The 14,945-nt window shown below is 41.1% G+C and overlaps 1 protein-coding gene across 1 annotated transcript in view; it reads right to left on the bottom strand.

The window, feature by feature from the left end:
• The window catches only part of FRYL (FRY like transcription coactivator), a 336,418-nt gene that overhangs the window by 27,255 nt on the left and 294,218 nt on the right, over window positions 1–14,945 (bottom strand). Inside the window, exons 56-57 of the mRNA XM_065404953.1 lie at window positions 12,373–12,620; window positions 907–1,114 (exon numbers count right to left, since the gene is read on the bottom strand). Coding sequence (XP_065261025.1) covers window positions 907–1,114; window positions 12,373–12,620 — 456 coding nt within the window. The remainder of the gene's footprint in view (window positions 1–906; window positions 1,115–12,372; window positions 12,621–14,945) is intronic.

The raw sequence follows: 14,945 nt of genomic DNA, 5'->3' as shown, positions 1-14,945 counted from the left end.
AAAATCACTTACATCAACATTTTCACAAGTGGATACTAATAGTTTGTTTCTCTTCTTCTGGGTGCCCAACTTCAGATAGCTGTGGTCTGATTTTCAGAGAAGTTGAGCACTTGTAACTATAGCTGAATTAACTGGGAGTTGATGCTCAAGCCTCTGGCAGTAAGACAGTGTAGTCTGGAGGAATGAGCACAGAATTGGGGTCAGGAGGTCTTGAATTTTAATATTTGCTCTGCCACTCACGCACTGTGTGGCCTTGATCAAGTCACTTTGTCTTTCTGTGTCAGTTTCACTGAGGTAATAGTACTTATCCACCTCCTCACAGGATATTGGGAGGATTAATGAATGCCTAATCTGCAGTGCTTAGAACATATCAAGTGCTATAAAAATGCTAAGTACTCTGAAAAAATCAGGCCCTAGCTGGGCTCCCAATCATTGAGGCAACCTAAATTAACAGAAATTTTTGAACTTAATCTCTAGTGTATCAATTCCCTTTCTGTGAAAAACCTCCTTACCTCGTGGGGTTTTGTGAAGATAAACTCAATAATATTTGTTAGGCTGGCATACTTTGGTGATGAGTGCCACAGAAAAGCTCATGAAGAAATCAATAACTCTGCAATCAGCAAAGGGTTTGGATGATGTTCAGTAAAAAACAAAGTGTGTGTGGGGTGGGACACACAAATGATGAGGATAAAAAGAAATACTGAACAGATGCCTCATTTCCTGCACAGTATCCATCCTCTGAATTGAATGAGGCAGGGTCCTGTGGAAAAAATACTTCATGATCATATAACAACATTATTTTAATATAGTTGAATTATTTATGGTAGTGTCAGACCTTGGAGAATTAATTAGAAAAATAAGCTGTTTGGAAAAGGGTCAGAAACTAATTAGTAATGAGTCACTGACCTGAAATAATCTGGAGAACACATGAAAAGTATAGACTGCACAAGATCCATCAGTGTCTGACAGCATCTGATTGACATGGCAGCGCCAGGCCTCCTCTTCATCATCATATGCCACTGGTTGAAAAGCTGCCAATATGGCAGAAAGAAATGGTGAAGGTGGTGGGGAAGTCTGTACTTCTGCAAAACCATCCTGTTCTTCCTCATCTTGGCTGTAAATAAAGTAAATGATGTAAGCTTGTCAGTAAATATTATGAGGGAAAAAAAGAAACAGTTTTCACTAATCTAATTTATTTTGAAAATTTTAATTAGAACATGCAGTACAACTGAATCACTAAAATTAAAAATCTAGAGAGAATTCTATTTTGTTTTGAACAAAATGAAATCTGCAGTGAAACTATAGACAACGAAGCAGGAGAAGGTTAAAAGGCTTTTGTAAGAAAGGCGTTTGCTGCTATAATATAAATGTTGATACTTACAGCCCCAAATATCCAGTAAGTCTAACAAAGCAAGCAGAGTAAACATATCTTATTCTGTTTCTGTTTAACATTTTTATCCACAGAACATTTAAGAAAGGGACATATTTTCTTGCCAAAAATAATTTAATGAATATTCCACTCCTTGGCTATCTGATCATCTGCAATGTAACAAAGCTCTAGCTTGTCTTGGGAGCAACCCAAAAGCTCTTGCTGCAGTATACCAATTTTTAAAATTATCTTAAGTAACATCTATTCCGCTGCTTAGGAAAGATAGAAAATGTGGCAAAAGACCACGTTGGCTTAACCACGAGATCTTGCATGATCTAAAAAATAAAAAGGAGTCATATAAAAAATGGAAACTAGGACAGATTACAAAGGATGAATATAGGCAAACAACACAGGAATGCAGAGGCAAGATTAGAAAGGCAAAGGCACAAAATGAGCTCAAACTAGCTACGGGAATAAAGGGAAACAAGAAGACTTTTTATCAATACATTAGAAGCAAGAGGAAGACCAAAGACAGGGTAGGCCCACTGCTTAGTGAAGAGGGAGAAACAGTAACAGGAAACTTGGAAATGGCAGAGATGCTTAATGACTTCTTTGTTTCGGTCTTCACCAAGAAGTCTGAAGGAATGCCTAACATAGTGAATGCTAATGGGAAGGGGGTAGGTTTAGCAGATAAAATAAAAAAAGAACAAGTTAAAAATCACTTAGAAAAGTTAGATGCCTGCAAGTCACCAGGGCCTGATGAAATGCATACTAGAATACTCAAGGAGCTAGTAGAGGAGGTATCTGAGCCTCTAGCTATTATCTTTGGAAAATCATGGGAGACGGGAGAGATTCCAGAAGACTGGAAAAGGGCAAATATAGTGCCCATCTATAAGAAGGGAAATAAAAACAACCCAGGAAACTACAGACCAGTTAGTTTAACTTCTGTGCCAGGGAAGATAATGGAGCAAGTAATTAAGGAAATCATCTGCAAACACTTGGAAGGTGGTAAGGTGATAGGGAATAGCCAGCATGGATTTGTAAAGAACAAATCATGTCAAACCAATCTGATAGTTTTCTTTGATAGGATAACGAGTCTTGTGGATAAGGGAGAAGCTGTGGATGTGGTATACCTAGACTTTAGTAAGGCATTTGATACAGTCTCGCATGATATTCTTATCGATAAACTAGGCAAATTCAATTTAGATGGGGCTACTATAAGGTGGGTGCATAACTGGCTGGATAACCGTACTCAGAGAGTTGTTATTAATGGTTCCCAATCCTGCTGGAAAGGCATAACAAGTGGGGTTCCGCAGGGGTCTGTTTTGGGGCCGGCTCTGTTCAACAAATTAATTAACGACTTAGATATTGGCATAGAAAGTACGCTTATTAAGTTTGCGGATGATACCAAACTGGGAGGGATTGCAACTGCTTTGGAGGACAGGGTCATAATTCAAAATGATCTGGACAAATTGGAGAAATGGTCTGAGGTAAACAGGATGAAGTTTAACAAAGACAAATGCAAAGTGCTCCATTTAGAAAGGAAAAATCAGTTTCACACATACAGAATGGGAAGAGACTGTCTAGGAAGGAGTACAGCAGAAAGGGATCTAGGGGTTATAGTGGACCACAAGCTAAATATGAGTCAACAGTGTGATGCTGTTGCAAAAAAAGCAAACATGATTCTGGGATGTATTAACAGGTGTGTTGTGAGCAAGACACGAGAAGTCATTCTTCCGCTCTACTCTGCGCTGGTTAGGCCTCAACTGGAGTATTGTGGGCACCGCATTTCAAGAAAGATGTAGAGAAATTGGAGAGGGTCCAGAGAAGAGCAACAAGAATGATTAAAGGTCTTGAGAACATGACCTATGAAGGAAGGCTGAAAGAATTGGGTTTGTTTAGTTTGGAAAAGAGAAGACTGAGAGGGGACATGATAGCAGTTTTCAGGTATCTAAAAGGGTGTCATAAGGAGGAGGGAGAAAACTTGTTCTCCTTAGCCTCTAAGGATAGAACAAGAAGCAATGGGCTTAAACTGCAGCAAGGGAGGTCTAGGTTGGACATTAGGAAAAAGTTCCTAACTGTCAGGGTGGTTAAACACTGGAACAAATTGCCTAGGGAGGTTGTGGAATCTCCATCTCTGTAGATATTTAAGAGTAGGTTAGATAAATGTCTATCCGGGATGGTCTAGACAGTATTTGGTCCTGCCATGTGGGCAGGGGACTGGACTCTATGACCTCTCGAGGTCCCTTCCAGTCCTAGAATCTATGAATCTATGAATCTATATGTGGATGGAAATAGATTGGAACAGGTCCACTTTTATGGACAATTTAACAAGCTTTTGTTGTTCAAAGAATGTCCTACAGATGGACTTTTCATCATGTATCAATGCTCTGATAATGCTGTTAATTATGAGACAGACTAATCAATGCTGATACTCAAAGTCACTAACAATTTTAAAAAACTTCTGTATTAGAATGAATTATATTTTTACCCAATTATTTTTCTTGATGCTTTATTACACAACAAGCTTACTATTTTATTTGCAATTAGAGACGTTTATAAAAAAAACTTTATAAAATTAACACGATTTCCCCCCTCCCACAGTACCAGCCTCCCTTTCAGAGAGGCACTTAAAGCACATTTTAAATAAAACGTGTCTATTTAACACAATAACATGCTCGCAAATTTGCATTCTTCTTGATGCTAACAATTTTAGTAGTAGATTGTAGCAGCTAAGCCATGCTTGGTAGACCAAATTCCCCCTTCTTATTTTCTCAGTCCTTGACCAGAGAAAATCTTTTGAAAAACAATATTGTTTAGACTATTCATCACAGCAATCATTTACAACATGACACTGGGAAATAAGTTGGTTTTGCAATATTTGCATATGTTCAGTTCAGTAGTGCAATACCCATAAAAGCTACAAGTAAAGCAAGCCTTTGTGAGCAGGCTAGAGGCAGGCAGTTTCTCCCATAATCTACAAGCAAAGCTTGCAACATTTACCAGAGACCTATTAGTCAGAGGACTAACCCTAAACAGTTATCTTCATCACCCTTAGGGCTAGAACTAATTTTTTTTAATGTGAACACATTGCAAGAACAGGTGAATTCTAATTAGTACATGGCAAATCAAACTGGTGCCGACTGGCATCAGCCTTTAATTTTTCCAAAGCATATTACAGTAACCCAATATAAAAATCTGCAATGCTCAGCTGCTCCTGTTCCTCTCTCATTGTGGTTTATTCATCGTCAAACTCTCAGTCTGTGCTTTCTTGCTCTCCCTGAACTTCTAAAGCTTACCTTCTGTGCTTCTGTGGTCCCCAAACTTTCCCCCTCCCCCTATGCTGATGGTTTTGAGCCAACTGAGGATTCTTAAAAAAAAAAAAAAAATGCAGATATCCTATCTCCTAGAACTGGAGGGACCTTGAAAGGTCATCGAGTCCAGCCCCCTGCCTTCACTAGCAGGACCAAGTACTGATTTTTGCCCCAGATCCCTAAGTGGCCCCCTCAAGGATTGAACTCACAACTCTGGGTTTAGCAGGCCAATGCTCAAACCACTGAGCTATCCCTCCCCCACAATGTCTATCTTGTGTGACGCTGCTCCTCTAAGGGCAGCTTTTTATGTGCTATGCATTGGTTCAGAAGTGCAAAGCAGATGAAGCTGGGCCCAGGACTGACCCAACAGTTCCATTTCCTGAACGGAGAAAAACAATAGTTACTTACCTCACAGTAAGAGTGGTTCTTCAAGATGTATTGCACTTACAGGTGTCTATGTACCCCAGCACAGGAGTTTGGAACATTTTCACTAGTGGTGTTCAGCAGGGGTCACACATGTGGCCTATATGCCCACATACCCCCTGTTCCCAAGGGCTTAAGGGCATAGCAACCACACTGCAACTTTGTTGCTCAGGATCCACACTCTAAGTTGCAGGGACAGAGGGTGGTTGTGGGATCCACATGTGCAGAACATCTCAAAGGACCACAGTTTCTGTAAATTAAGTAACTGTTCTTTCTTCTCTGTGTTAGTGCACTTGTGGAGCCCACTTATGGTAATTAGCCAGAAGTCATCATTAAAGGAGGTGAGGGGCATGAGTTACTTGAAAAGAAATTGCAAAACTGTCCTTCAAAAATGGACATCAGATCTTGAAGCAACCACTAATGAATAATGTTTCATAAACATATGCATTAAAGGCCAGGTAGCTGCTCTGCAGATTTTGGACACTGGTATTTGACTTAGGCATGCTGTCCACATGGCTTGTGCTCTGGTAGAGTGAGTCCAAATGTTTGAAGGAAGATTCATTTTATTAATGCTGTAAGCAGTCATAATACCATCCAATACTCATTTTGAGAGTCTTTGTGACAAAATAACCATCCCTTTAGATTTATTACGATAAGCAATGAAAAGTCTTGGAGTGCTACAAACAGATTTTAGTTCTCTCTAGGTAATATAATAACGATCTTCTGTCATCTACAGTCAGGGCCGGTGCAACCACTTAGGCAAACTAGGCGGCCGCCTAGGGTGCCTAGTGGTTGAGGGCGCCTAAAAGCCCGCCCAGGCGAGGAGGTGGAGTGGAGGTGAGCTGGGGCGGGGCGCCCGCAGTAAAGGCGGGCACACAGGGGAACCGCTCCCCGCCCCAGATCACCTCCACTCTGCCTCCTCTGCTGAGCGCACAGCCCCCGCTCTAAGTCTCCTCCAATCGGCGCCGCAAGCCTGGGAGGGGAGGAGAATTAGAGCAGCACCGGCGTGCTCAGCAGAGGAGGCGGAGCGGAGGTGAACTGGGGCAGGCTCCCTGAGCGGCGTTAGCTGGCGCGGAGGGGGACAGTGTTAGCTGCCGCGCGGGGGGGGGGGGGGGTGTGTCTCCCCGGGCAGGGTTAGCTGCCGCAGGGGGGTGCGGGATTAGCTTCCGCGGGGGGGGGGGGGGGAGAGAGACTTCCCGGGCCGGGTTAGCTGCCGTGGAGGTGAGGCTTGCAAGGGGGGGGTAGCTGCTGCGAGGGGGGGCTCCCCGGGTGGGGGGGGGTGGGTTAGTTGCCGCGGCGGGTGGGGTTAGCTGCCGTGTGGGGGGGGGGGGGCTCCTTGGGGGGGAGGGGTGGGCGGGCGTGGTTAGCTGCCGGGGGGGCGGTGTTAGCTGCCACGGGGGGAGGGGAGGCGCAAGGTGGAAGTTTCGCCTAGGGCGCGAAACTTCCTTGCACCGACCCTGTCTACAGTATGTAATTTACGTTTAGCCAATGTGAATGAGGTTTCAGAAAAGACTGGTAAGTGAATAAACTGATTGACATGAAAGTCTGACCATACTTTTGGATGTGGTCTCATAGTTACCCTCTCCATATGAAAAACTGTGTAGGGAGAATTTATCATTAAAGCTTGCAATTCATTTATTTTACAAGTTAATATAAATGCCACCAAAATTGACAATAAATGAATTGGACAATTTGATAGAGGTTCAAAAGGAGGGTCCATAAGTGAAGAAAGCACTAGTTTTAAATCCCATGTTGGAGTGATCTTTCTCACAAGAGGAAAACACGAACACCTCTCATAAATCTATTCACTGATTGATGAGAGAAAACGGAACCTCCTTCTACTGGAGGATGGAATGTGGAAATAACTGCCAATGAACTTCAATTGAAACAGTAAACACTTCTGGGTGCTTTAAAAACAAGTAATCTAAAATAATTGGAATAGAACACTGACATGGAACATAACCCTTAGGTATTGCCAATAATGAAAATCATTTCCATTTTGCAGTATACGTAATCTTAGTAGATAATTTCCTGCCCTGAAGAACATTTTGTACATCCAAAGAACACGGTCTACTGAGGACATCCTGATATCATCCAAACTGTGAGACATAATGAGGCTGGGTTTGGGTGAAGGACTAGACTGTGATTCTGTAATACCATGTCCTTCTGAATTGGGAGTGTGATAAATTAGTGATTTGACAATAGCAGTATGTCCAAGAATCAAGACTGATGAGGCCAAGCAAGAGCCACCAATATAATCTGAGTTTTTTCTCACCTTACATTCTGTAACACCTTGGAATTAGAAGAAATGGAGGGAAAGCATACATTGAGAACTGTGTGACCAACAAATCAAGAAGGTGTCTGCCAGAAACCCGGGATACTGTCCTGCTTGAGAACAAAATATTGGACATTTACTCTTTACAGTCTAGTAAATCATTTTTTAATGCCCATTCATGGGATGAAGTCGTTTTCCTGCTTAGTGAGTCTGCCAGCCCATTACTCTCTCCCAGGAGATGAAGAGCAGTCAGACTGATACAGTTCTGAATACACCATTCCCAAAGTCTTATGGCTTCTTGAGAACAAAGAAGGTCTGACCTTGCACCTCCATGACTGTTTACAATAGGCTGCTGTGAAATTGTCCATGAGAACTTAGATTAAAGAGTTCTCCATCGTAGGTAGAAACATTTTGCAAGTTAATCTCACTGCGCTGAATTCTAGGATGTTTACATGCATTGTGGATTGTAAATGAGACCAAAAGCCAAGAGTCAAATGCGATCTATATGTGCTCCCCAACCCATCTGGGATACATCTGTTAGAGCTTTGGATGCTATGGGAGAAACAAACTGAACTTCCATATATACTTTTCTTTTATCCTCCATCAGTCCACAGAAACTAGAATCTGGTCCAGAATCACCACCTTAAATGACATGTCATGAAGCTTTGGGTTGTAAACTGACTTGGATCCAGGTCTGAAATAGTCTCAGACATAATCTGGCAAATAAAGTTACAAATGTAAATGAAGATTCAGACACATGCTGACTGTTTGAGGGTAAACACAAAATTGGAGGATCAGATTCTTTATTATCTGAAATTTGTCTGGTGGGAAGAATGCTCTTGCTGCCACCAAATCTAGGAGAGCTCCAACAAACTCTATAGACTGAGATGGACTCAGACTCAACTTTTTAAAGTTAATCCTCAAGCCCAGTGATGAAAACAAATGAATCACTCTTCTTGCTGCTGCTGTCACCTGCACTTGTGATTTCCCCCAAACAAGCCAATTGTCCAGATAGGGATAAACATGCAACCCTTATCTGCATGGATGAGCTTCTACTACGGATAGAACTATGTGAACACTCTTGTGGCTAATGAAATTCCAAAAGGAAGTACTTTGAATTGGTAATGATTCCACAGAGCTATAAAGCATAGGTACTCTGTGTGGGAGGTGTATTGATACATGAAAATAAGCACCCTGTAAATCAAGAATATTGAACCAATCCATGGGATCTAGAATAGGAATAATTGAAGTGAAAACTACAATATGAAATTTGGCACACCAAATGCATTTGCTAAGATTACGGAGATGTAGAATTGGACACAAACCTCCTTTCTTTTTTTGGTATGAAGAAATAAAGAGAATTGAAACCCTTTCCAAAATACTTTTGAGGCACTAGTTCTAATGCTCCTAGATAGATGATCTAATCTACCTCATGATGCATGGCACTCTTATGAGAATGGTCCCTGAAAGGGGTGTGCGTGGGAGGCAGAGATTGAAACTGAATGGCATAACTGTCCTTGATGACTTGAAGGACCCATCGATCTGGAGTGATGGTCATCCAAGACTCCTGAAAATAAGATAGGCAGGAATCTAGAGGTGGGCAAAAGGGTATAGATCCTTGTAGATTAGTCTAAGAGCCTCAGCTGTCACACCAAATTTGATGTCTCTGTGTTGACCCAAGTGTGCAAGATATAGAAGAGGATAGTGGAACTGACTTCTGATATCTATATGTCTTTCTGGATTGCTCAGAAGGTCTCTGGTGGTAAGACTATAAATAAGAAGATTAAGTGTTCCTATATCTAGAGTATGAAGGTACAGGTTTCTTCCTAAACACAGGAGTATATATGACCAGTGATCTGAGAGTGGATCTTGAATCAGTGGAGAGACTCATCAGTCTTAATACAAAATAGATTCTGACCATCAAGTGGTAAATCTTCAATGATTGTGTGCACTTCTCTCAATAACCTGATACAGATAACCATGATGAGAATCTCATCACAATATCTATAGCTACTGAATGAACACCAGCATCATCAGCATCTAATATAGTCTGAAGTGATGATTTAGCAATCAGTTGGTCTTCTTCAGAGATTGATTTAAACTTGTCTCTAAATTCTGAAGGTAACATGTCCTTAAAAAACTGACAGTCTTTTGGATTGGCAATAACAATATTTAGATAGCATAGCCTGTTAATTTGCTATCTTGATCTGTAAACAGGATCAAGTCTCTTGGGCTCTTTCTCCTTGGGAGTGGATTTCCCTGACTGTTCTGATTTCTCCTTGGCAGTAGCAACAACCGGTGAAGATGGAGCCAGATGAGTATAAAAATACTCAAAATCTTTGGACAGTACTTAATATTTACGATCAGCACACTTTGATGTAGCTGCAATCGAGGTGGGTAGTCCAAAGATCCTTTGCTGGATCTAAAATCCCTTCATTAATAGGTAGTGTCACTCTGCTTTGGGATGTTAGTTGTAAAATATCAAACTGCTTATATGCTTTTTCCTGAACTGTCTCCAATGGAACTTCCAGTGTTTTTGCCATACATTCTAATATTTCTTAAAAGGTTTTAAATTAATCAACGGGTACAACATGTGAAATGCCTTCATCAGGCAAGGAAGAACAATGTAGATGATCAGAAGGATCTTCCTGATGAACAGGTATTTCCTCATCATTCGTATCTTGTTGTTCCTCTGTCTCTTGAACTTAATGAGCACAGTGATAAGATTCACAAGAATTTGCAACAGGCGACTTACAGGTAGACCACATGTATTGTGGGGAAATTTGTCCTTGAAAATGTGGATATAGGATGGCTGATATGACCATGGTTGCTGATCAGATGGGAAAGAAACATTTGACCAATTTTGGGGAAGCCAAGAAGTATACTGAGGAATTAAATCCTTAGGTTAGCAGGAGGTTTTTTCCTATATTCCTCCCTGATGTTATTTTCCTTTTATCGATATACTTTCCTCTTTGGAAGGGCTCTCTTGTCAGAGTCTGAGGAGGAATTAGAGTCTTTGGATGCAGAAGCCTCTAATATTGGAGTCATATAATAGATGACTACAGGATCTGAATGGAGTTCACATCCTTAATCATACTGCCATGTTTTCTCAGATACATTTTCATCACAGGAACCCTTGTTTCTTTCTAGGAAGGGGATCTGGCTAGTACCGAAATTGGGGAAAACTCCCAGGATTGGTGACTCAGGTGTTAGAGTTACCCTGAGATTTGGTGAGGAAACAAAAGAACCTCTCAGAGATGAGAAATTGTTTGGAAGAGAAACCTGTGCTGAGGATGCTGTTGCTGTCTCCCTCTGCATTGAAGAATCTTCAGAGGCTTGGACCAGTGCCAGTAGCAAGCAGGATTTAATTAATAATGATGGTTGTGACAGTGTGTACCTATCGCGCCCTGGTTCAACAGGGGTTAACCACACTCTGTAGGCCGAGGAAGCCACACCCCTTCACTCCTGCTGGGTATGCTCCAGCTGGAACCAGAGTATAAAAAGGAGTAGGTAAGTTCAGTCTGGGCTGGCCACAGACAAGAGTAGATGTGTGTTACAGGCTCCTGCAGGGAGACTGCCAGAGCTCCAGGACCCAGAAGCCAGCTGGGCTGAGGCTCCAATCGACCCACAGCCGACCGCCGCCAATGGAGGAGAGACAGCAGAGTTCACAAGATTACCAGCCTTGAATGGAAGGGTAGGAAGTGGCGCAGGGATATGGACTGAGCTACCGGGTGAGCTAGACTGATTGTGGAAACTCCGGTTCCCTAGGGCCACACAGCAGGATTGCCCCATTGACCTTAGCCATTGGGCCGCGCTGCCATGTACCGAAGGGTGACTGCACTGACTCTGGCCACTGGGCTGCGCTGCCCTGGGGGCCAAGGCAGCTGTGGTGACACAGGAGGCTAGGCCACTTGGACTACTAAATTTTACTTTGATTCCCCCAAGACCTGATGCCCCACATTGGGGTATACTTGTGACCATGGTACCAACAAAGGTGGTGCGAAGTAGACAATGCCGAGTGTTGCGGTGTTGTGACGGACAGTGCTGGTAAATCTGGTGCCTTGGTGGGCTGTAATAAACACACCTTTGCATTCCTGTGCCCTTGAGCCCTTGTTATCAAAGAAGATCTCTGTGCTGGCTCTTTATTATGATGCAGCACTGAGGGGTCTGGTCCCACCTTTTTCCCATCCCAGCAGCAAATGACTCCTTTGAGGAGCCAATCCTCTTACTTCGTCGACTTGGCATTTAAGATGCCAGTCCTTGGACAACAGGGATTCTTGACTACTCTGACGGATTTTTTTTTTTAGTCTCTTTCAGTTTCTTTACTGCTCCTGAGCTCAATGTCACATCTCTAGTGACAGGCACAGTGGAAGGATGAGTTGGGAACAAGAAGTCTCTGTGCTCAGTCTCTACTTTGAGGCTGATATAATGCTCTTGGATTTTTCCATAAGGAAAAAAAATAAAGAAAAGAGAAGCCTTCCCCCCCCCCCCCCCCCACAGATCTAGGCTCTGACATAACTAACCCTGCCCCAATCTGCTCTCTCTCTCTCTCTCCTGCCAATGGCTAAATGAAACAGTAACAACTACAACAAATTAATTACAAACTTCTACTCTACTAAGTAACAAAAACTACAAAAAGGACACAATTTTGTTCTGACTCATTGTCTAAAGTGGTTAGAAAGAACTGAGTGGAATTTGGGCATACAGGGTGCATACACAACCCTTGCCAGACACTACTAGTGAAAATGCTCCAAACTCTTGTTCTGGGGTACACAGACACCCATAAGTGGGATCCACGTTGGGAGTAACTTGAAGAATGAATCAAACATTTATTTGATGTGCTTATTTTAAAAGTTTGTACTGTTAGAAGATTTCTGATCATAAGTATGAGAAATTCAACCAGAAAAAGGGTTGCTTTACTTGACTAATGTGGAAGCCAGAATATAAAAGTGGTACATTATTTCTGCAGTTAAAACAAAGTGTACTCTTACCTAGATAACCCAGAAAAATCAGCTTCTTCTTCTTCACATCTCTCATCTAGCTCTTTCAAAGCAAGAGTGACATCTTCTTCACATATAGATTCAGAACAGCTCTCAGGAGCTGGCAGTTTTGGCATTTCAGGAATTTCCAACTCTAGAGGTTCCTGACAGATCGGAGATTCTTGTTCTTGTAATACATATGATCCAGTGTCTTCACTAGCAATGCTAACCCGTTCATCCTTGACAGCTGAACTGCCATCCTGCAAAGCAAGTATATTTTTCATTGCTCTTACAGAAGGGATAGATGTATATCAACTTCTCTTAAGCTACAGGAGTCAGTACTTAAAAACAAAAGTATGTTTACATCACCCAATTTTATTTTAAGTATTCAGATATTTGGATTCTTCATATACTGAATTATACACCTTTAGTTATGCTTCAGTCATAAAGAATCTTTCTTTTTAATGTTTTCCAACTTCTGGTTAGAATACTCCAATTTTTCTTTCTAAAATGCAATTTGTCATGTATAGCAAATGTAATTTTTCCACTAATGTCCACTAATGATATTACAAGAAAGCCCTCTCATGAAAATATGTGCAAATACTTTAAATATTTTTCTAGACAAAACTAATATGATCAAAACCTTCAAAGCTTAACTTTTGAGTGAACAAATCAAAAATCACTGGCTCATGATTGCCTATAGCATCAAACTCCTACTTCCGGAACTACTATGAAAAAAACTCTTCCCTTTCCATTCTCCCGCCTCAAACAGTTCCCCATCATAAATAACTGGCAGAATGGAAGAACCCACCCTGGGAAACAGATTTTGCATAATTTGTCTTAATAAACTGGAGTTATTGCTAGAACTCTCATTTTTAACCCTGACCAATTAAAACTATATACTACATCATTGACTATCATGAGTAAATCATTCTGATATACGTTAGAATGTCCTGTACTTTTTTCCATTGTAAAACACTACAACATTAACATCACTATATTAAACAGATGATGGGTTTTGGACTTAGCTAATTTATGAATGAGCCCAAACACCTGAAATATTCATTAGATTTTATTTCCACAATAAAAATCAACTTCCTTATAATTGTTCTCAGGAGGCAATTTCCTATATAGATTAGCACTCTCATGGCGATGTCCCCTACACTGGGACACACAGGATTGCTCTCAAGCTATTTCAGAGAATTTCTACTGTGTACACACACTCTCTCTCTCTCCATGTTATGGCTTCCATCAATCCCAAATTTCTTTTCACTATAAACTAACTGAACACATATTAAAGACTGGACAATCCATCCCTGAATAGCAGTACATCATCATTTACTCTCACATTTGTCCTGAAGCTATTAGACCATGACAGTGATATGTCAGGCTGTGATAGTACTCTGTTCCTTATGACAACTGGCTAATGACATCACCCCCGAAGTACCTCTTTTAGACATCTGGGGTTCTGTCACATAAAATAGCTATTTTGTCCCACCAAATAGCTAATGTCCATGGGCATGCCAGACATTTTTAAGACAGCTGTAGAAAAAACAACATAGGTCTAAACAGTGGCCAATTTCTAGTACAGATTTTTTCAAATCAAGGTCAACGGGTGAGTCCAGATCCACAAAGAACATAATGGAGAGAGATCATTAATAAGATAAGTATTCTCTAGATATTCTTCCAGATAAAAAAAGGAACAGTCAAATGTGTGCTATTGTTCTTCTGAATATTGCTGTCTGTGTTAATATGTGCTAAATGTGTCTTCTCCACATGGTCAAGGTTGAAATTTTCTAGACTCCTTAACAGAGAAATGCTTTCAGTTAAGCTGTATATAGTAGAAGGGCATACGGAACACCTGGGAAATGGCATAATTTATCAGAAATCTTAATGAATCTGCAATGCCAGTGGTGATGCAGACTGATGTTGTGTCCTTCCCTAAGAACTTGCTTGATTGTTAGGTATTCGTTTTTGTAAGGAAGATACCATTAGGAATGAAAATTCCCTGTCCTCACTACAAGACTGACATACTGTTATTGGGAAATAACCAAATGTGCATGAGTGAAACAATAAGGTTCAGAACACACAGCTATTCTCTCTGATCAGGAAAGAGAAAGAAAAACGGAATGCCGTGAAATCTTGCAATTTTTATTGTATTGTATTTAACATTAACTTTTTTTCAATTGTTTTAGTTTTAAATCTGTGCCAGAATCTTCAGAGAATTCAGTTGTTTCTGAATTTTCCATTACTAAAAATATTCATAATTTGCCTGGAAACTTTGTTAGAAATCTTTTTCTCTGCTAATTTTAACCTGTGTATATTCATTAGGTCTCAAAAAGAGAAAAAAATTCTAGCGAGAGGCTCCCCTTAGTCTAATGATGATCAAAGGGATGGAATTCAAGTCATATGAGCAAAGGTGAAAGGAACTGGGTATGTTTAGTTTGGAAAAGAGGAGATGGGGGTGGGGGGAAGATACAAATACTTGAAAGGCTGACATAAAAAAATGGAGAAAAGATGTTCTCTTTTGCCTCAGAGGGCAGAACAAGAGGCAGTGGGTTCAAACTACAGCATGTCCAATTTAG

Source organism: Emys orbicularis, chromosome 5 (genome assembly GCF_028017835.1).
Source record: "Emys orbicularis isolate rEmyOrb1 chromosome 5, rEmyOrb1.hap1, whole genome shotgun sequence".
NCBI classification, from domain to species: Eukaryota; Metazoa; Chordata; order Testudines; family Emydidae; genus Emys; species Emys orbicularis.
Note: the sequence above shows the minus strand (reverse complement) of the source record. Positions and strands in the feature narration are given on the sequence as shown.